Here is a 23,930-nt window from a genome sequence, read left to right on the forward strand (position 1 = left end):
AAATAGAAAGAGGATTGGGAGGCCCCGGTGCACAACTGAGCAAGAGGGCAAGTACATTAGAGTGTCTGATTTGAGAAACAGATGCCTCACAAGTCCTCAACTGGCAGCTTCATTAAATAGTACCCGCAAAACACCAGTCTCAACATCAACAGTGAAGAGGCGACTCAGGGATGCTGGCCTTCTAGGCAGAGTGGCAAAGAAAAAGCCATATCTCAGACTGGCCAATAAAAATAAAAGATTTAAGATGGGCAAAAGAACACAGAGGAACTCTGCCTAGAAGTCGCCTCTTCACTGTTGACGTTGAGACTCATTTAAAATGTTAAATGGGTGTGGGCCCCTTTAAGAGCACATGAGTCAGGGTTAAGGGAGAGCTGACCAGTTAGAGTTAAAGGACAGACAATCTATTTCACGTCTTATTTAAAACCACAAGATCCAGTTTTAACTGACAACAAACAACTTTTACTGGGTCCTAAGTTCTCACAAGGCTTGCAGAAGAGATCCACTGGTTTCATTGGAGAGATCTTCATTTGATTGGATATTACTTCTAGTGTAGGATAAACTAAATACTTGCTGACACTATTGGAGGAACAATGCATTTCAGTTCAAATGTAAAGCAGTTGGTTCTCCTTCTCATTGTTGGAATCTTCTTGCTTCTGGGGTATGTATGTTTCTATATTTTATGTAATTACTATGCATGTACTATGTGTGTCTGTAAATGGTGTTATTTTGGAACAACTAAATCTGTACTAAATAAATAGAAGTTGAGTTAAAGTGATGTTATCCTGTCTAGGACTGGGGTACCGCTAGCGGCACTCCTCCCACATCCCACGGTTAAGGCAGAGCACGAAATTCCCCAAAAATATATTTTTTAAATATTTAACTTTCACACATTAACAAGTCCAATACAGCTAATGAAAGACACAGATCGTGTGAATCCAGCCAACATGTCCGATTTTTAAAATGTTTTACAGGGAAGACACAATATGTAAATATGTAAATCTATTAGCTAAACACATTAGCATAAGACACCATCTTTTCTTTGTCCACCAACACCAGTAGCTATCACCAATTCGGCTAAACTAAGATATTGATAGCCACTAACCAAGAAAAAACCTCATCAGATGACAGTCTGATAACATATTTATGGTATAGGATAGGTTTTGTTAGAAAACTGTGCATATTTCAGGTAGATATCATAGTTTACAATTGCACCCACCGTCACAAATGGACTAGAATAAATACATAGAGCAATGTGTTTACCTAATTACTAATCATCAAACATTTCGTAAAAATACACAGCATACACTAATCGAAAGACACAGATCCTGTGAATACAGACAATATTTCAGATTTTCTAAGTGTCTTACAGCGAAAACACAATGAATCGTTATATTAGCATACCACATATGCAAACGTTACCAGAGCATTGATTCTAGCCAAAGAGAGCGATAACGTAAACATCGCCAAAATATATTAATTTTTTCACTAACCTTCTCAGAATTCTTCAGATGACACTCCTGTAACATCATATTACAACATACATATACAGTTTGTTCGAAAATGTGCATATTTAGCCACCAAAATCATGGTTAGACAATGACAAAAGTTGCCCAGCTGGTCAGACAATGTCGTGTGCCATATTAGACAGTGATCTAGTCGTATACATAAATACTCATAAACTTGACTAAAAAATATAGGGTGGACAGCGATGGATAGACAATTTAATTCTTAATACAATCGCTGATTTACATTTTTTAAATTATCCTTACTTTTCAATACAGTTTGCGCCAAGCGAAGCTACGTCTAACAAAATGGCGTCATAAGCGATTAACATTTTTCGACAGAAACACGATTTATCATAATAAATTGTTCCTACTTTGAGCTGTTCTTCCATCAGAATCTTGGGCAAAGAATCCTTTCTTGGGTCTAATCGTCTTTTGGTCGAAAGCTGTCCTCTTGCCATGTGGAAATGCCAACTGCGTTCGGCATGAACTGGAACCGTGCCCAGAGATTCACAGTGTCTCAGAAATAAATGTCCCAAAATCGCACTAAACAGATATAAATTGCTATAAAACAGTTTAAATTAACTACCTTATGATGTTTTTAACTCCTATAACGAGTACAAACATGACCGGAGAAATATTACTGGCTACACTAATGCTTGGAAAAAGAGCAGGTCGGTGTCCACCGCGCGTCCGGCGCATCTGGAAAAGAGTTCCTACCTACACTTTTTTTTGTTTTATAGTGGCTGTGATTGCGCAATCGACACCATTCAAAGCGTCATCACGTAAAGGCATCCAGGGGAAGACGTAAGCAGTGTCTGTATCCTCATAGCGTTCACTGTGGACTTTAAACTGACTCCAGATCAGGGGCCAAAATGTGTGAAATCTGACTCCATGTCAGGGAAATTGCTGTAGAATGAGTTCTGTTCCACTCAGAGACAAAATTTCAACGGCTATAGAAACTAGAGACTGTTTTCTATCCAATAATAATAATAATATGCATATTGTACGATCAAGAATTTAGTAGGAAGCCGTTTAAAAATTACACGTTTTCCAGAAATAGTGACAACAGCACCCCCTAGCCTCAACAGGTTTTAACCTACTATTTCTATTTCATGTCAACTAAGTGTACTAAGGAAAGTATGCTGACCCACCTACAAGTGTTTGTAATACCCACCTTATCTAACCACCTTAAACTGTACTTGTCAGATTATATTTGAGTGTTCTCTATACACTTTCGGTGTACTTGTAGTGACACTGAAAGATAATTGCAAATAGTAACGTCACTAGCATATCCCATGTACACTAAAGGTGCACTTGATCTAGCTTTGGTGTACTTTTTACATTTCACTCATTTAGCAGACACTCTTATCTAGAGAGACTTACAGTCAGTACATTCATCTTCAGATAGCTAGATGGGACAACCACATATCACAGTCATAGTCAGTACATTCATCTTCAGATAGCTAGATGGGACAACCACATATCATAGTCAGTACATTCATCTCCAGATAGCTAGATGGGACAACCACATATCACAGTCATAGTCAGTACATTCATCTCCAGATAGCTAGGTTGGACAACCACATATCACAGTCATAGTCAGTACATTCATCTTCAGATAGCTAGGTGGGACAACCACATATCACAGTCAGTACATTCATCTTCAGATAGCTAGATGGGACAACCACATATCACAGTCATAGTCAGTACATTCATCTCCAGATAGCTAGGTGGGACAACCACATATCACAGTCAGTACATTCATCTTCAGATAGCTAGGTGGGACAACCACATATCACAGTCAGTACATTCATCTTCAGATAGCTAGGTGGGACAACCACATATCACAGTCAGTACATTCATCTTCAGATGGGGATATGGTGCAACAAAAAGGTTAATTCTTCTTCTATCTAACAAAAAATGATTCAACTTAAAGCAGATTAATTGATGTGAAAAATGCATAATATAACCTGTTTGTATGTATGTCTGTATGTATGGTCAAAAGACTATACCTCACCCTCGTCTAGCTAGGACTCCCCTCCCCGAAGGCCCTACTTCCTGGAGAGGATCTGATCTCAACTTGGATGTTGGCCCACCACTTCAAGCTCAACCTCGGCAAGACGGAGGAGCTCTTCCTCTCAGGGCAGGCCTGCACGCTCAAAGACCTCTCCTTCATGGTTGACAAGTCCACAGTGTCACCCTCACAATTGCAGCGACATGAACTGAGGAATTTAAAAAAATATAATGTCAGAGCTCGAAAGACAGGGAAAAGCACCTGCAATTTGTGACTGTTTGATACGTTGAACATTACATTATCGCAGACTTTGACTGACGCTTTCAAGACTTTGCGATCCTGGAACGTCTGGCAACATTTATTGTTCTTTCCGTTTGGTGTGGAAGTTGATGTTGTCGAAATTGCAACAAAAAATGGCGTAATTGTTTCATTAGGAAACATCAGCCGTCGAGAGTGAAAATTTGACACTGCAAAGCGACCTCCAAATCAAATCAAGGCCATCAGGGGGAACACGTCTGGAACCTTATCGTGGACGAGAAATATCCAAACATGAGAAAAGTTGCCATGTAGATGACAGCATATTTTGGATCTAACTAGCTTTGTGAGTCAACACTTTCAGACATGAAGATCAGGTCAAAATAGCAGATGATCACCTGGACACCTGCTTGAGGCTAGCAATCACTAGCTACAACCCAGACCATGCTAAGCTAGCTGACAGCATGCAGTGCAAACCATACAATCAATAGGGTGACATTTTATTTAATATTGGGGGGGGGGGGGGGTATACCGCATTAGGAAGAGTGTGGAAAAAGTATATCGTATGTAACTAAAGTCTGGGCCGCCCTGCTCTACAACACCCGTAGAGTACGACCCTCACACTGGAAGCGGCGCAGGTCCTAATCCAGGCCACTTGTCATCTTTTAAAATTATAAACTTGGATTAGCTAACATAACGGGCCATTGGAACACAGGAGTGATGGTTGCTGATAAACCTAACTTTGGTTGGTTTTCAACATTCCCAAGTTCTCTCATGTCACCCCGCTCCTCCACACACTCCACTGGCTTCCAGTTGAAGCTCCACTACAAGACGTGGTGTTTACCTACAGAACAGCAAGAGGAAATGCCCCTCCCTTCCTTCAGGTTATGCTCAAACCCTACACCCCAAACACAGCACTGTGAAAACAATTAAGAAGTTTGAGTTTTGGGAAACACTGAGATCCTTTGCACAATGTAGCCTAGTCAGATGTCTAATATTTGGCCTAACGTGGAAATGCAAAGCATCAACACAACGAATGCAACTAAAGGATCTAAAGATACTGCGTGTTTAAACTTCATCAAAGGGGACAAAACTTAGAACGGGAAGAAATGTTTAAAACACATCTAAAATGCCAAAACGTGCACATGTTCAATTCAAAATGGGTCAATATGCTGAAATGGATGACTGTGTTTTAAAAGCATTAAAGGAGGTCTAAAGGGGCATTGCATTTAACAATCAAACCAACAACTGTGTCATTGTAAATTGAGTGAACTAAAAGAGAATGATGGAGGAGGATATCCCAAATAAGACCCCACTGGAGAGGGCAGAGGAGCATCTAAATTCACTCTATGCAGCCCGGAGAGGCAAACTTGGAGAGTATACACACACAATTAATGAAATAATAGTCATTCTTGTTGATGGAGGAAAATTTGAAACTGTGAATGAGGGTCTTGAGGCATTTTATGTTGTTCTCAATGACTTTCAGAATGCTCAGGAATCTGTGCTAGAGCTGGTCACAGAGGAGGAACAGGGAAATGACTATCAGAATGCTCATGAATCTGTACTAGAACTGGTCACAGAGGAGGAATAGGAAAATGACTTTCAGAATGCTCATGAATCTGTGCTAGAGCTAGTCACAGAGGAGGAACAGGAAAATGACTTTCAGAATGCTCATTAATCTGTACTAGAGCTGGTCACAGAGGAGGAACAGGGAAATGACTTTCAGAATGCTCATGAATCTGTACTAGAGCTGGTCACAGAGGAGGAACAGGAAAATGACTTTCAGAATGCTCATGAATCTGTGCTAGAGCTGGTCATAAAAGAGGAACAGGAAAATGACTATCAGAATGCTCATGAATCTGTGCTAGAGCTGGTCACAGAGGAGGAACAGGAAAATGACTTTCAGAATGCTCATGAATCTGTATTAGAGCTGGTCACAGAGGAGGAACAGGGAAATGACTTTCAGAATGCTCACTAATCTGTACTAGAGCTGGTCACAGAGGAGGACCAGGTACATGACTTTCCGAATGCTCATGAATCTGTACTAGAGCTGGTCACAGAGGAGGAACAGGGAAATGACTTTCAGAATGCTCATGAATCTGTACTAGAGCTGATCACAGAGGAGGAACAGGGAAATGACTTTCAGAATGCTCATGAATCTGTACTAGAGCTGGTCACAGAGGAGGAATAGGAAAATGACTTTCAGAATGCTCATGAATCTGTGCTAGAGCTAGTCACAGAGGAGGAACAGGAAAATGACTTTCAGAATGCTCATTAATCTGTACTAGAGCTGGTCACAGAGGAGGAACAGGGAAATGACTTTCAGAATGCTCATGAATCTGTACTAGAGCTGGTCACAGAGGAGGAACAGGAAAATGACTTTCAGAATGCTCATGAATCTGTGCTAGAGCTGGTCATAAAAGAGGAACAGGAAAATGACTATCAGAATGCTCATGAATCTGTGCTAGAGCTGGTCACAGAGGAGGAACAGGAAAATGACTTTCAGAATGCTCATGAATCTGTATTAGAGCTGGTCACAGAGGAGGAACAGGGAAATGACTTTCAGAATGCTCACTAATCTGTACTAGAGCTGGTCACAGAGGAGGACCAGGTACATGACTTTCCGAATGCTCATGAATCTGTACTAGAGCTGGTCACAGAGGAGGAACAGGGAAATGACTTTCAGAATGCTCATGAATCTGTACTAGAGCTGGTCACAGAGGAGGAACAGGGAAATGACTTTCAGAATGCTCATGAATCTGTACTAGAGCTGGTCACAGAGGAGGAACAGGGAAATGAGAGCATGAAATTCTGCTACGCACAATGGGGCAGGAGAGTTCTACCATGAGCTTTGAGATATCCTTATTAGAAATTGGCAACGTGGAAGGTGACACATTTCTTACATTACCAAGGGTCTACACCCAGAGTAACATCCCAGTGACAAGAGAGAAGGTAATGTAAGGATAGTGTAAGCAAACTTGTGCAGCCCATAATTTGTAACTCGACTCAACTACGCTGGATCACCATTTTCAGTAGCTAACTGCATTACTGCGTTGCCTAATTGTGTAGGATATAAATTAGGCTTCAAAGACAAGCTGCAAATCTGATGTGGATGAAAAGCAGTGTCAGCAGCACATGTTGTGTAATAAATTAAATGTTTTCTTGGCAGACTTGAACTGATTCTCTCCTCTCTTCCGATAGGTATGTTCATTACAGCTTCTTCAATGAAAGGCTCAATGGGTAAGCCCAAGTTTCTGTTCATTTATTACACCCGAATGATGCTATACTGTGCTATGGATTTTCTGATTTGATTCTTATTCACAGGGTTTGGTTTGAGGCTTCCAACAGAGATATCCCAGTTGACGAGGACCAGAGGAACACCAGGTTAGTTGATATAAACTGAGAAATTCTCCCAACAAGTCATGATACTTGGTACTTCTAAACACTCTTTCCTATTTCCTTAATGTTTCCCGTTAAATAATTGACAGAGATGTACTGTACACAGTTACTAGTGGTTCTAATGGCCTATTATGGGATTACATTCAGACATTCAACACCTTAATGCGCTCCTCAACACTATAGACCTGACAGGACTGGACAAGCTGAGAAACTAATATTTAGAACTTCACAGTCATATCTATCATTTCTCTCAGGGGTATTATTGGCTGTTGATAGATGGAGGCTAACATCTTCATGGCACCAATAAGGATGTGAACGAGTCATATTGTGATGTTGGTTCATCGTTGCTGTTACCCTACACTATTATTAAGAAGAGCATACGACTAATCCTGGAGGATCAAAACCCTCTCGTAGGCCTTCAACGTAGCAAACTTAACGGCCCGCTGATGGGCCATCAACAAGCTTCCCCTTGTATTCAAACTGGTTAGGAGGTACAATTAGAGAAAACCAACTAATTATAGTCCCACTAAGAGCAAACCAACAACCATCAGCTTTGGTTCCAACAAACACAGACCCACCAGAAATACCCAACCCCAGACCCATCAGAAATACCCAACCCCATCACCCATCAGAAATACCCAACCCCATCACCCATCAGAAATACCCAACCCCAGACCCATCAGAAATACCCAACCCCATCACCCATCAGAAATACCCAACCCCATGACCCATCAGAAATACCCAACCCCATCACCCATCAGAAATACCCAACCACAGACCCATCAGAAATACCCAACCCCATGACACATCAGAAATACCCAACCCCATGACCCATCAGAAATACCCAACCCCATGACCCATCAGAAATACCCAACCCCATGACCCATCAGAAATACCCAACCCCATCACCCATCAGAAATACCCAAGCCCATGACCCATCAGTAATACTCAACCCCATGACCCGACTAGCAATGTAAATCAGTATGATGTTGTCCCGATGGTATGCAAAGGGTCTGGGGGGGAATTTTCTCTCAGATTGTTTGCTGTAGTTGAATCAGGGTTTGATTATTTGTTACAATGTATTTTTTCCGTTTGGTTGTTTCCTCATTGTAAAAAATTGTCAAACAAACTACAATACTTGAACAAAACCATGTGTGTATCGGATGTCACACCACTTGCTCAGTGAGTACCAGCTCCTCCTAATTCGGCTCACACCGAGGCTGGAGCCTGTTGGACGTACTGCCAGATTCTCTAAAAGGACGTTGGAGGCGGCTTATGGTAGATAAATTAACATTCAATTATCTGGCAACTGCTCTGGTTGACATTGCTGCAGTCAGCATGTAAATTGCACGCTCCATCAACTTGAGACCTCTGTGGTATTGTGTTGTGTGACAAAACTGCACATTTTAGAGTGGCCTTTTAGTGTCCCCAGCAGAAGGTGCACCTGTGTAATGATCATGTTGTTTAAATCAGCTTCTTGATATACCACACCTATCAAGTGGCTGAAATGTCTTGGCAAAAGATAAATTATCACCAACAATGATGTAAAGACATTTGAAAGAAATAAGCTTTTTGTGCGCATAGATCATTTCTGGGGGGAAAAAAAATTCAGCTCATGAAACATGGGACCAACACTTAACATGTTGCATTTACACACTGAGTGTACAAAACATTAAGGACACCGTGTCTTTCCATGACATAAACTGACAGGTGAATCCAGGTGAAACATATGATCCTTTATTGATGTCACTTGCTAAATCCACTTCAATCAATGTAGATGAAGGAGAGGAGACGGGTTAAAGAAGGATTTTGAAGCCTTGACACAATTGTACATGTATTGCATATGACAGCTTGATGAAAAGCAGTCAATATTCAGGTCCCCAAGAAAGTAGATTCTCTGTTTACCGTCACATATACTATCAAGCATCTGACACACATTGTCTAGATACTGACTGTTAGCACTTGGTGACCTATATAAAAAACCCTAAAAGGCTTTAGGTGAGGCAAGGTAAACCTGCCACCTCTTCAATAACAATTGACATGAGATCTTATCTCAGCATTACAGGGAAATGACTCTGAATATATACAGCAACACCTCCCCCATAAGCATTACAGGGAAATGGCTCTGAATATATACAGCAACACCTCCCCCATAAACATTACAGGGATATGGCTCTGAATATATACAGCAACACCTCCCCCATAAGCATTACAGGGATATGGCTCTGAATATATACAGCAACACCTCCCCCATAAGCATTACAGGGAAATGGCTCTGAATATATACAGCAACACCTCCCCCATAAGCATTACAGGGAAATGGCTCTGAATATAAACAGCAACACCTCTCCCATAAGCATTACAGGGAAATGGCTCTGAATATATACAGCAACACCTCCCCCATAAGCATTACAGGGAAATGGCTCTGAATATATACAGCAACACCTCCCCCATAAACATTACAGGGATATGGCTCTGAATATATACAGCAACACCTCCCCCATAAGCATTACAGGGATATGGCTCTGAATATATACAGCAACACCTCCCCCATAAGCATTACAGGGAAATGGCTCTGAATATATACAGCAACACCTCCCCCATAAGCATTACAGGGAAATGGCTCTGAATATAAACAGCAACACCTCTCCCATAAGCATTACAGGGAAATGGCTCTGAATATATACAGCAACACCTCCCCCATAAGCATTACAGGGAAATGGCTCTGAATATAAACAGCAACACCTCTCCCATAAGCATTACAGGGAAATGGCTCTGAATATATACAGCAACACCTCCCCCATAAGCATTACAGGGAAATGGCTCTGAATATATACAGCAACACCTCCCCCATAAGCATTACAGGGAAATGGCTCTGAATATATACAGCAACACCTCCCCCATAAGCATTACAGGGAAATGGCTCTGAATATAAACAGCAACACCTCTCCCATAAGCATTACAGGGAAATGGCTCTGAATATATACAGCAACACCTCCCCCATAAGCATTACAGGGAAATGGCTCTGAATATAAACAGCAACACCTCTCCCATAAGCATTACAGGGAAATGGCTCTGAATATATACAGCAACACCTCCCCCATAAGCATTACAGGGAAATGGCTCTGAATATATACAGCAACACCTCCCCCATAAGCATTACAGGGAAATGGCTCTGAATATAAACAGCAACACCTCTCCCATAAGCATTACAGGGAAATGGCTCTGAATATAAACAGCAACACCTCTCCCATAAGCATTACAGGGAAATGGCTCTGAATATATACAGCAACACCTCCCCCATAAGCATTCCTGTCTCTTCTGTAGATGTTATTTCCTTATAGCTACTGCAGTATCATTAAAGGAATTATCTTAGTGAGTCTCATAAATGGCTAACATACAGAACTTTATCTGATGTTAGCAAGTTATTGATGTAATAAATCTTATTTCTAAGGCTACTTATACAGTGCATTCAGGACGTATTCAGACCCTTTGACTTTGACACATTTCATTACATTACAGCCTCATTCTTAAATGGAGTAAATGGTTTCCCCCCCCCCTCATCAATCTACACACAATACCCCATAATGACAAAGCAACAAAACGTTTTTAAAAAAAAAATCAGTTGTCCTAATGGGGAATCAGCAGACAGTTGTCCTAATGGGGAATCAGCATAGAGTTGTCCTAATGGGGAATCAGCATAGAGTTGTCCTAATGGGGAATCAGCAGACAGTTGTCCTAATGGGGAATCAGCAGACAGTTGTCCTAATGGGGAATCAGAAGACAGTTGTCCTAATGGGGAATCAGTATACAGTTGTCCTAATGGGGAATCAGCAGACACTTGTCCTAATGGGGAATCAGCAGACACTTGTCCTAATGGGGAATCAGCAGACAGTTGTCCTAATGGGGAATCAGCAGACAGTTGTCCTAATGGGGAATCAGCAGACAGTTGTCCTAATGGGGAATCAGTAGACAGTTGTCCTAATGGGGAATCAGTAGACAGTTGTCCTAATGGGGAATCAGTAGACAGTTGTCCTAATGGGGAATCAGCAGACAGTTGTCCTATTGGGGAATCAGCAGACAGTTGTCCTAATGGGGAATCAGCATACAGTTGTCCTAATGGGGAATCAGTATACAGTTGTCCTAATGGAGAATCAGTATAGAGTTGTCCTAATGGGGAATCAGTATAGAGTTGTCCTAATGGGGAATCAGTATACAGTTGTCCTAATGGGGAATCAGTATACAGTTGTCCTAATGGGGAATCAGTATACAGTTGTCCTAATGTCCTAACAGACACCGGTTAGTGAGGCTGATTGAGGTAGTATGTACATGTAGATATGGTTAAAGTGACTATGCATATATGATCAACAGAGAGTAGCAGTAGCGTAAAAGAGGGGTTGGCGGGTGGTGGGTGGCGGGACACAATGCAGATAGCCCGGTTAGCCAATGTACGGGGGCACTGGTTGGTCGGGCCAATTGAGGTAGTATGATAAACAGAGAGTAGCAGCAGTGTAAATGAGGGGTTGGGGGGGGGGGACAATGCAAATAGTCCAGGTAGACATTTGATTACCTGTTCAGGAGTCTTATGGCTTGGGGGTAAAAACTGTTGAGAAGCCTTTTTGTCCTAGACTTGGCACTCTGGTACCGCTTGCCATGAGGTAGTAGAGAGAACAGTCTATGACTGGGGTGGTTGGGGTCTTTGACAATTTTTAGGGCCTCCCTCTGACATCGCCTGGTGTAGAGGTGCTGGATGGCAGGCAGCTTAGCCCCAGTGATGTACTGGGCCGTACGCACTACCCTCTGTAGTGCCTTGCGGTCGGAGGCCGAGCAATTGCCGAACCAGGCGGTGATGCAACCAGTCAGGATGCTCTCGATGGTGCAGCTGTAGAACCTTTTGAGGATCTGATGACCCATGCCACATTTTTTTTTGGTTTCTTGAAGGGGAATAGGCTTTGTCATGCCCTCTTAGCGACTGTCTTGGTGTGTTTGGACCTTTCTAGTTTATTTGTGATGTGGACACCAAGCTGAGCACCCACCCCTGGCGGGCTCCAGTGTTGAGGATCAGCGTGGCAGATGTGTTGCTACCTACCCTCACCACCTGGGGGCGGCCCGTCAGGAAGTCCAGGATCCAGTTGCAGAGGGCGGTGTTTAGTCCCAGGGTCCTTAGCTTAGTGATGAGCTTTGAGGGCACTATGGTGTTGAACGCTGAGCTGTAGTCAATGAACAGCATTCTCACATAGGTGTTCCTCTTGTCCAGCTGGGAAAGACCAGTGTGGAGTGCAATAGAGATTGCATCATCTGTGGATCTGTTTGGGTGGTATGCAAATTGGAGTGGATCTAGGGTTTCTGGGATAATGGTGTTGATGTGAGCCATTACCAGCATTTCAAAGCACCTCATGGCTACGGACGTGAGTGCTATGAGTCTGTAGTCATTTAGACAGGTTGCCTTCGTGTTCTTGGGCACAGTGGTCTGCTTGAAGCATGTTGGTATTACAGACTCAATCAGGGACATGTTGAAAATGTCAGTGAAGAAACCTTCCAGTTGGTCAGCACATGCCCGGAGCACACGTCCTGGTAATCCGTCTGGCCCTGCAGCCTTGTGTATTTTGATCTGTTTGAAGGTCTTACTCACGTCGGCTACGGAGAGCCTGATCACACAGCCGTCCGGAACAGAGAGCTAAGTGTTCAGGATTAATTTCGTTTTATAATTTTTTAGATACAATGTTTTTACTATTATAATTATCATAAAGGCTGCTATTCTACTTGGAATGAAAAAAAAAAACTTGTAAGGAAAACGTTTGTCAACGACAGTCTTTGATCTTGTCTCTGTAACATCATTTGTTGTTTAGCTCCAGGGAAAAGGCTTCTTATTCGCTAGCACAGCCTCAAGTTATTCATAAAACCAATATGATATTTTAATTGGTTATTCATAAAACCAATATGATGTATAAATAGGTTATTCATAAAACCAATATGATATATAAATTGGTTATTCATAAAACCAATATGATATATAAATTGGTTATTCATAAAACCAATATGATATTTAAATAGGTTATTCATAAAACTAATATGATATATAAATAGGTTATTCATAAAACCAATATGATATTTAAATTGGTTATTCATAAAACCAATATGATTTATAAATTGCTTATTCATAAAATCAATATGATATTGATATCAGCTTAGAAAAAATGTAGCTGACATCGATATAGAGTTTCAATATCGGTGCCCATCACTAATAATCAAATCAAATGTTATTGGTCACAAACACATATTTAGCAGACGTTATTGTGGGTGTAGTGAAATGCTTGTGTTCATAGCTCCAACAGTGCAGTAATATCTAACAATTCACAACAGTACACACACATCTAAAAGTAAAATAATGGAATTAAGAAATATATGAATATTATAATTAGTATTGTTGGAGTGGCATTGATGAAAATACAGTAGAATAGAATACAGTATATACATATGAGATGAGTAAAGCAGAATGTAAACATTATTAAAGTGACTAGTGTTCCATTATTAAAGTGGCCAGTGATTCCATGTCTATGTATATAGGGCAGCAGCCTCTAAGGTACAGGGTTGAGTAACCGGGTGGTAGCTGGCTAGTGATGGCTATTTAACAGTCTGATGGTCTATGTATATAGGGCAGCAGCCTCTAAGGTACAGGGTTGAGTAACCGGGTGGTAGCTGGCTAGTGATGGCTATTTAACAGTCTGATGATCTATGTATATAAGGCAGCAGCCTCTAAGGTACAGGGTTGAGTAACCGGGTGGTAGCTGGCTAGTGATGGCTATTTAACAGTCTGATGGTCTATGTATATAAGGCAGCATCCTCTAAGGTACAGGGTTGAGTAACCGGGTGGTAGCTGGCTAGTGATGGCTATTTAACAGTCTGATGGTCTATGTAGCGGGCATAGATAATAGTTACAATAGATTCAGTATGTGTATTATGTATACTGTACAGCCATCATTACTCATTTTACTATCTCTTTCTATTCATACAGTCTGAATAAGCCCATATTCAGGAGCAGAGTACGGAACATCATCTCTCCAGAAAGGTGTGTATCAGTATTTTACTGTACCATCGTTCACTATTTTGGCTGGCTACCCAAACTCCATGCTCCTGGCCAAACTCTACGCCACGCCCATGGACGTTCGTTTCTTCATTGCAATGAATCTGGCTCTGAGTACGTCCGCGACAATTTCTCTAACAAAAACACATTTGAACTTTTTTAAATTAGTGGAATTACCATGTCGTTTTTTTATCCACATGGTTTAACCCATGGATGTAATCATGAGGTTTGTGGAGAACTGACTTGGGGGGGGGGGGGGGGGTAATTAGGGGTATGTCCTCCAGTGGCTGTGGGCTTTAGTTATGTTAATTACGACTAAGTTAGAGGTTGTATGTGATTGATGTCGCTTTACAACAGATTATGTAATGTCAGGTAAAACATTACACAAGTCGTGATCTATCACCGCAGATGTGAAATTACACATATGTAATGTTGATATTATTATTAAACCAGATTTTGTATAGATCATTGAAGATCTATTATACGTATGAGCATAATGATTTCCCCCTGATGCTGAAGACATCAGTTTTGTAAGAATGGAAAATGTCTGATGAGCAACGATACATCACAAACACAATCCATTCTCATTGTGGTCAGGGAAGATTACATTAGCGACTTAGTCCGGTCAGTGATCAATTGACAAGTCTTAATAATGCTACATGGCTACCTGTTACCAGCATGTAAATATATCACTTTATCCCCCAAAGTGTTGGAGAGTAAGTTGAAGAGGGCATGGGGCTGAGAGGATGGGATACTTTTCACTCATTGGGTACAATAGATCCCACCTCTCCCCCAACACAAGGACACAGACCAACTACAAATGCCATCTCCATCCAACAACAGCCAGCCCAGACCCAACCCCTTCCCCTTCCCCAACACAAGGAAACAGACAAACAGTTAACTATTCCACCAGACCCAACCCCTTCCCCAACACAAGGACACAGACAAACAGTTAACTATTCCACTAGACCCTTCCCCTTCCCCAACACAAGGACACAGACCAACTACAAACGCCATCTCCATCCAACAACAGCCAGCCCAGACCCAACCCCTTCCCCTTCCCCAACACAAGGAAACAGACAAACAGTTAACTATTCCACCAGACCCAACCCCTTCCCCAACACAAGGACACAGACAAACAGTTAACTATTCCACCAGACCCTTCCCCTTCCCCTTCCCCAACACAAGGACACAGACAAACAGTTAACTATTCCACCAGACCCTTCCCCTTCCCCTTCCCCAACACAAGGACACAGACAAACAGTTAACTATTCCACCAGACCCTTCCCCTTCCCCTTCCCCAACACAAGGAAACAGACAAACAGTTAACTATTCCACCAGACCCAACCCCTTCCCCAACACAAGGACACAGACAAACAGTTAACTATTCCACCAGACCCAACCCCTTCCCCAACACAAGGACACAGACAAACAGTTAACTATTCCACCAGACCCTTCCCCTTCCCCTTCCCCAACACAAGGACACAGACAAACAGTTAACTATTCCACTAGACCCTTCCCCTTCCCCAACACAAGGACACAGACAAACAGTTAACTATTCCACCAGACCCTTCCCCTTCCCCAACACAAGGACACAGACAAACAGTTAACTATTCCACCAGACCCAACCCCTTCTCCTTCCCCAACACAAGGACACAGACAAACAGTTAACTATTCCACCAGACCCTTCCCCTTCCCCAACACAAGGACACAGACAAACAGTTAACTATTCCACTAGACCCTTCCCCTTCCCCAACACAAGGACACAGACAGTTAACTATTCCACCAGACCCTTCCCCAACACAAGGACACAGACAAACAGTTAACTATTCCACCAGACCCAACCCCTTCCCCAACACAAGGACACAGACAAACAGTTAACTATTCCACCAGACCCAACCCCTTCCCCAACACAAGGACACAGACAAACCGTTAACTATTCCACCAGACCAGCCATCAAACCGCAGACTCCAATCTCAAGCAGACAAAATACATTTATCAACAGACAAGCAAAAACTAAAAACAGGAAGTACTAGCGATGTGCTCAATACGGAAGTGTGCCGATGAAGCAGACACTAAGTTTCAGGACTGTTTTGCTAGCACCGATTGGAATATGCATCGACGACGTAGTCCCCACAGTGACTGTACGTACATATCCTAAACGAAAGCCATGAATTACAGGCAACATCTGCACCGAGCTAAAGGCTAGAGCTGCCGCTTTCAAGGAGAAGAACACAAATGCAGACACCTATAAGAAGCCTCACGAAGCCCTCCAACGAACCATCAAACAGGCAAAGCATCAATACAGGATTAAGATTGAATCCTACTACACCGTCAGATGTGGCAGGGCTTGCTAACTATTACGGATTACAAAGGGAAACCCAGCCGCAAGCTGCACGAGGGACGCGAGCCTACCAGATGAGCTAAATGCCTTCATGCTCGCGTCGAGGCAAGCAACACTGAACCATGCATGAGAGCACCAGCTGTTCCCGGACGACTGTGTGATCACACTCTCCGTAGCCATTGTGAGTAAGACCTTTAAACAGGTTAACATTCACAAGGCTGCAGGGCCGGGATGGATTACCACGACGTGTACGCAGAGCATGCGCTGACCAGCTAGCAAGTATCTTCACTGACATTTTCAACCTCTCCCTGGCCCAGTCTGTAATATCCAGATGTTTCAAGCGGACCACCATCCCCGTACCCTAGAACGCCAAGTTAACCTGTCTGTCGTTCTGCTCCTGAGCAAGGCAGTTAACCCACTGTTCCCCGGGTGCCGATGATGTGGATGTTGATTAACTTCTCTAGGGTAGGGGGCAGCATTCGGAATTTTGGATGAAAAGCATGCCCAAATTAAACTGCAAGCTACTCATCCCCAGAAGATAAGATATGCATATTAGTAGTAGATTTGGATAGAAAACACTCTGAAGTTTCTAAAACTGTTTGAATCATGTCTGTGAGTATAACATAACTTATTTATCAGGCGAAACACCGAGGACAAACCATTCAGATTTTTTTTTTGAGGTCACTCTCTTTACAATGATTTTCATTGGGGAACCAGATTTCTAAGGGACCTGCTTGCAGTTCCTACTGCTTCCACTGGATGTCAACAGTCTTGAGACATTGGTTGAGGTTATTCCTTTGTGTAATGAAGAAGTACGGCCATCTTGAACGAGAGTCAATTGAAGTGTCCTGTTAGATAGAAGCGCATGACCAGAAAGCTAGCTATTGTTGGTTTTAATCCTGTATTGAATACAGATCATCCCGTCTTCAATTTTATCGATTATTAACGTAAAAAAATACCTAAAGTTGTATTACAAAAGTAGTTTGACATTTTTTGGGATATTTTGTAGTCACGTTTGAGCAAGTTGGAACCGGTGTTTTTCTGGATTAAACGCGCCAAATAAATGGACATTTTGGATATATATCGATGGAATTAATCGAACAAAAGGACAATTTGTGATGTTTATGAGACATATTGGAGTGCCAACAACAGAAGCTCGTCAAAGGTAAGGCATGAATCACTTTTCACAGTGTCGCGCCTGCAGGGTTGAAATATGCTTCTCTGTATTTGTTTACTATTTTGCTATCCTCAGATAATAGCATCGTTTGCCGAAAAGCCTTTTTGAATTCTGACATGTTGGCTGAATTCACAACCAGTGTAGCTTTAATTTGGTAGCTTTCATGTGTGATTTAATGAAAGTTAGATTTTTATAGTAATTTTCATAGTAATTAATTTGAATTTGGCGCTCTGCATTTTCTCTGGCTTTTTGCCAAGTGAGACAGTAGCGTCCCTCCTAAACTCAGATTTTTGTATATAAATATGAACTTTAACGAACAAAACATATATGTATTGTGTAACATGAAGTCCTATGAGTGTCATCTGATGAAGATCATCAAAGGTTAGTGATTAATTTTATCTCTATTTCTGCTTTTTGTTACTCCTCTCTTTGGCTGGAAAAATGGCTGCGCTACCGTCCCACATACCCTAGAGAGGTTTTAACTAATGAATTGCATTTTGTTCTCCCAGGCTATTGTACAAGCAGCCCAGTGTCTTGGTGGGGTGAATTATTGTTACCTTATGTTAGTTACATATCATTGTTATCTTCCACATCAGCATGTAGCCTAGTATACCACACGTCTTTTCATGGACCTTAATAACACCTCCCAAACCCGGATCCGGGTTCCCCCCATCAAAAAAGCTGACTAGCATAGCCTAGCCTAAAGCCACAGGGATATCATATAATAAAATGTTCATGAAATCACAAGTCCAAGACACCAAATGAAAGATACGCATCTTGTGAATAAAGCCATCATTTCTGATTTTTAAAATGTTTTACAGGGAAGACATAATATGTAAATCTATTAGCTAACCACGTTAGCAAAAGACACCACTTTTCTTACTCCACCATTTTTTTACTCCATCAGTAGCTATCACAAATTCGGCCAAATAAAGATATAAATAGCCACTAACCAAGAAACAACCTCATCAGATGACAGTCTGGTAACATATTTATTGTATAGCATATGTTTTGTTAGAAAAATGTGCATATTTCAGGTATAAATCATAGTTTACCATTGCAGCCACCATCCCAACTCTCACCAAAGCGACTAGAATAACTACAGAGAGCAACGTGTATTAGCTAATTACTCATCATAAAACATTTCTTAAAAATACACAGCGTGCAGCAGATGAAAGACACAGATCTTGTGAATTAAGACAATATTTCAGATTTTCTAAGTGTTTTACAGCGAAAACACAATATAGCGTTATATTAGATTACCACAATAGCAAACATCACAACAGCATTGATTCAAGCCAAAAATAGCTATAACGTATAAACCACCAAAATATATTACTTTTTTCACTAACCTTCTCAGAATTCTTCAGATGACAGTCCTGTAACATCATATTACACAATTCATATAGAGTTTGTTCGAAAATGTGCATATTTAGCGGCACAAATCGTGCTTATACAATGAGAATAGTGTCCATAACGTCAAGCAATCTGTCCGGCGCCATCTTGGAAAGGCACCTATTCTTATCGAAAACTATTTATAAACTTGACTAAAAAAATACAGGTTGGACAGCAATTGAAAGACAAATTAGTTCTTAATGCAATCGCTGAATTACATTTTTAAAATTAACGTTACTGTGCAATACAGGGTGCGATAACGCAAGGCTACACTGCAAGAAATGGCGTCTTATGCATTTGACATTTTTCAACAGAACAATGAATTATCAGCATAAATAGTTCTTACTTTTCGATGAACTCTCATCAGAATCTTGGGATAGGTGTCCTTTGTCCAAAAGAATCGTTGCTAGGTTGGAGAACGTCGTCTTCCACGTTACAATTAGCAGTAAACATTAGCTTGAGAGAGAGAGATACCCAACTTCCTACAGCGCCAAGAAAATAAATACCCGAAAATCGCAATATACTGACATAAACTGATATAATTCGGTTCAAAATAACAAGATTATGATGTCTTTAAAGCCTGTATCGAATAAAAACACAGCCGGAAATGTGTAAGATCTATAACCGATGTTTCCAAAAGAACGTTCCAAGGTCCTCAGTGCGTCAGAGCGAAGGGGAAAAGAACGATACACCTCGTTTCCAATCAATTTATAGACTTTCAGCTCTGCCTAGAGACTCCATTTCAAGGCCCTCTATTCGCTGACACCCAGAGGAAGGCGTATGCAGTGCATCTCAACCAATAGAAGACAGGCAGATTTATAAACAGGTCGGAGAACAGGTTGGAAAAATCTGCATTCTCAACTCCACATAGGGAAATTGCTCTAAGTCCAGTTCTGTTTCACCCACAGACATAATTCAAACGGTTTTAGAAACTAGAGAGTGTTTTCTATCCAATAGTAATAATAATATGCATATTGTACGAGCAAGAATTGAGTACAAGGCAGTTTAATTTGGAAACGAATTTGTACTATGTCGAAATGTCACCCCCCTAGTGGCAAGAAGTTAAATTGCAAAACTATTGACATAATAATCAGCACAACACAGTCAGGATTGATCTGTATATCTGTAAACATTGAGGTAATAATCAGTACAACACAGTCAGGCTTGATCTGTATATCTGTAAACATTGAGGTAATAATCAGTACAATACAGTCAGGCTTGATCTGTATATCTGTAAACATTGAGGTAATAATCAGTACAACACAGCCAGGCTTGATCTGTATATCTGTAAACATTGAGGTAATAATCAGTACAACACAGTCAGGCTTGATCTGTATATCTGTAAACATTGAGGTAATAATCAGTACAATACAGCCAGGCTTGATCTTGTTTTGTTTCTTTAGTCGTACTGATGTGATGGCAGTCACCCCATGGTTGGCACCCATCGTCTGGGAAGGAACCTTTGACCCTGACCTCATCGACATAATCTACAAGTCCATGAACCTCACCATAGCAACCACAGTGTTTGCCGTTGGAAAGTGAGTAGCCTACAACTTTTCCCAAATGTTCAAAAGGGAAGTTAAATTATCAATATTTTGACAACATTGAAACTACACTGAGTGTACAAAACAGTATGAACACCTGCTTTCTCCATGACAGACTGACCAGGTGAATCCAGGTGGAAGCTATGATCCCTTATTGATGTCACTTGTTAAATCCACTTCCATCAGTTGTAGACAGAGGGAAGGAGACAGGTTAAAGAAGGATTGTTAGACCTCGACACATTTAAGACATGGATTGTGTATGTGTGCCATTCTGATTGGTGAATGGACAAGACAACATATTTAAGTTTCTTTGAACAGGGTATGGTAGTAGGCGCCCAGAACAGGTTGTGTCAAGAACTGCAATATGTCCTATACAGTCATATGAGAAGGACCATACAGTTACAGAGGGATGCTGGCATCAGAATCTCAAGTGCCTGATACTGCCATTGTGCCCTTGAGCAAGGCATCTTAAACCCTTATGTTATGTACAGGTAACTGACAAAATAATGGAAAACACTAGTAAATGAGGGATACAAAGTATAGTGAATGCAGGTGCTTCCACACAAGTGTGGTTCCTGAGTTAATTAAGCAATTAGCATCCCATTATGCTTACGGTCATGTATAAAAAGGCTGGGATGGCCATTATTTTGGTCATTCTTTTAGCTACCATGGCTCTGCCCCCAGAACAACAATGCCCCCATTTAAAGGGCACAAGTGGTCAATAAATGGTTTGATGAGCATGAAAACGATGTGAACCATATGACAGTCACTAGATCTCAATCCAAATGAGGCGGTGTCTGAGAGAGCGTTATCTACCACCATCAACAAAACACCAAATTGTCCGATAGAGTTTCAGACACTTGTAGAATCTTTGCCAAGGTGCATTAGAGCTGTGGCTGATGGTGGCCCAAGGATGCTAGTGGTGGCCCAAGGTGGCTCGTGGTGGCCCAAGGTGACTCGTGGTGGCTCATCTCTCTATTTCCTATATTTTGGCAGTTACCTGTTTGTTTTAAATTCTGACAGATACGTCCGCTTTCTCCGAGATTTCCTGGAGACAGCAGAGAAGCACTTCATGGTCGACTTCAACGTGCGCTACTACGTTTTCACAGATCGTCCCGACGATGTTCCATCAGTCAACATGTCCCAGGGGAGACATTTGAGTGTGATCCAGGTCCCGGGTTCAAACCGCTGGCAGGAGATATCAGCCCGGAGGATGGAGATCATCCAGACAGCCATCGAACGTCAGATCAGCAGGGAGGCTGACTACATCTTCTGTCTGGACGTGGACAGCAAGTTCCACGCTCGCTGGGGGGCCGAGTCTCTGGGCAGGCTGGTTGCTGTGATTCACCCATGGTTTTACCGGGCGACCCGTGACCAATTCACATACGAACGGCGTCCAGCCTCGACAGCCTACATCCCCATGGATGAGGGAGACTACTACTATGCCGGGGCTGTGTTCGGAGGATCCGTGGAGGATGTGTACACACTAACAAAGGTATGTCGGAAGCAGCTTGAAGAGGACGCGAGGAATTCCATCGAGGCTGCCTGGCAGGAGGAGAGTCACCTCAACAGGTACCTGCTTTACAACAAGCCCAGCAAGCTGTTGTCTCCAGAGTACCAGTGGGACGACACGAAGACCAACACCAACGAGGTCAAAGTCATTCGCTTCTCTACTGTCATTAAAAACTATGCTGAAATTCGTCCCAATGTATAGGACTAGGAATTGGATATTCGACCGGCAGAAGAAAAACTTAATTGGTTATGGTTAATGTTAGGTTAAGTTCAGGTATAGTTTCCCTGAGGTTTGGGTTATGGTTAGGGAAAGGCATAAAAGGTCACATTGGATATACAGCTGTCCGGCGCCATTCATTTTCTGTTGGTGAAATATATACACTGACATAAAACTACTATTTTAAATGTACTGTATATCAGTCACTGCTGTAGTTTGTGGATAATAACGTTCTCCACTTAGAGGAAATTACAACCTTATTCATCCTGTATTCTGTAGCCTATCTACTGTGTATGTTGATTACTGGGAACAATCTCAATAAATATGTCTAATAAAATATTACGATTATTATTATATTTTTCTTTAAAATAAAGTTTAAGCCGCTTTCATAATGTTTGTGTTATTTCACTACTTGTTATATTTTCTAAAGTCTAACTAAAAACTACATCTATCCATCTGACAACCATATGCGGTGTATGAGTAACAAACCAGTGGGAATATAGGGAATATTGGAATATTGCATTATTGGAATAATAGGGAATATTGCACCGGTTCCATCTATAGATGTGTAGATCAGACAAGACCCAGTGGTGGACTGAATTTCCATTAAGAATAACATTGGCAGAAGGTCAGCGTGGAGCTGGCATTCCTGTCCAGAAACAACCTCTGACCACTAGACATATACTGTAAACAGCATGAAAACAAACATGAAAACAAACATGAAAACAAACATGAAAACAAAAATGAAAACAAACATGAAAACAAAGAAAAATACCCCTTTAAATTAGGTTTTATGGAGGATTCACTTCCTTGTGTAAAAGCATCCTGCCAATGGCAAGGCAAAAGGGGAAATCCTTCAATTCAAGTTGTACCATCGAATCAATATTATGTAAGGGATAATCAATGTTATGTTATGTAAAAAATGAAAAGAAACTGCAACTTAAAATCTTAACCGTCATTTGGATTGAAGGGCTCCCGGGCCAAGAACAAGTCTTTCAAGAGGAAGGGAAGGAATCATAGGACACTTCAGTATCAACTCTTACATAAATACCAGTAAAAGATAAAACAAAAATCGACTGATGCCAAGTGATGGTAGTACAATTTATCATACAATTTAAAAGATTTGACTGATTTACAGTTCATATCAGGGAATCAGTCAATGTAAATAAATTCATCAGGCACTAATCTATGGATTCAACATGACTGGAAATACAGACTTGCATCTGTTGGTCAAATAAAACTTTAAAAAAGGTAGAGGGGCGTCGACCAGACAACTAGTCAGTATCCGGTGTGACCATCGTTTTCCTCACACATCTCCTTCGCCTACAGTTGATCAGAATGTGGCCTGTGGATTGCTGTTCTTTTTAAAAATGTATTTGTATTTTATTTTACCTTTATTTAACCAGGTAGGCCAGTTGAGAACAAGTTCTCATTTACAACTGTGACCTGGCCAAGATAAAGAAAAGCAGTGCGACAAAAACAAC

General features: G+C 41.4%; 1 protein-coding gene across 3 annotated transcripts; it reads left to right on the forward strand.

Moving 5' to 3' along the window:
- Nucleotides 1-344: 344 nt before the first annotated feature.
- Nucleotides 345-22,838, forward strand: LOC129864888 (globoside alpha-1,3-N-acetylgalactosaminyltransferase 1-like). Of its 3 annotated transcripts, XM_055937191.1 has the most exons (7): nucleotides 345-658; nucleotides 6,976-7,014; nucleotides 7,099-7,158; nucleotides 14,189-14,242; nucleotides 18,288-18,320; nucleotides 20,577-20,711; nucleotides 21,741-22,838. In XM_055937191.1, exons 1-7 carry the CDS (start codon nucleotides 591-593, stop codon nucleotides 22,429-22,431), a joined length of 1,080 nt encoding a protein of 359 aa, XP_055793166.1. In that variant the 5' UTR covers nucleotides 345-590; the 3' UTR covers nucleotides 22,432-22,838. The 3 variants fall into 3 exon arrangements, with proteins under 3 accessions (XP_055793166.1, XP_055793167.1, XP_055793168.1); XM_055937192.1 differs by lacking the exon at nucleotides 14,189-14,242; XM_055937193.1 differs by lacking the exons at nucleotides 14,189-14,242; nucleotides 18,288-18,320.
- Nucleotides 22,839-23,930: the final 1,092 nt, after the last annotated feature.

This window comes from Salvelinus fontinalis, chromosome 11 (genome assembly GCF_029448725.1).
Source record: "Salvelinus fontinalis isolate EN_2023a chromosome 11, ASM2944872v1, whole genome shotgun sequence".
NCBI classification, from domain to species: Eukaryota; Metazoa; Chordata; class Actinopteri; order Salmoniformes; family Salmonidae; genus Salvelinus; species Salvelinus fontinalis.

Excerpts from the sequence above, each read along its gene's own strand:
- LOC129864888 (XM_055937191.1), top strand. The coding sequence starts at position 591 with ATGCATTTCAGTTCAAATGTAAAGCAGTTGGTTCTCCTTCTCATTGTT. Across the intron at positions 659-6,975 it reads GGAATCTTCTTGCTTCTGGG|GTATGTTCATTACAGCTTCT; the intron begins GTATGTATGTTT and ends CTCTTCCGATAG. Across the intron at positions 7,159-14,188 it reads GAGGACCAGAGGAACACCAG|TCTGAATAAGCCCATATTCA; the intron begins GTTAGTTGATAT and ends CTATTCATACAG.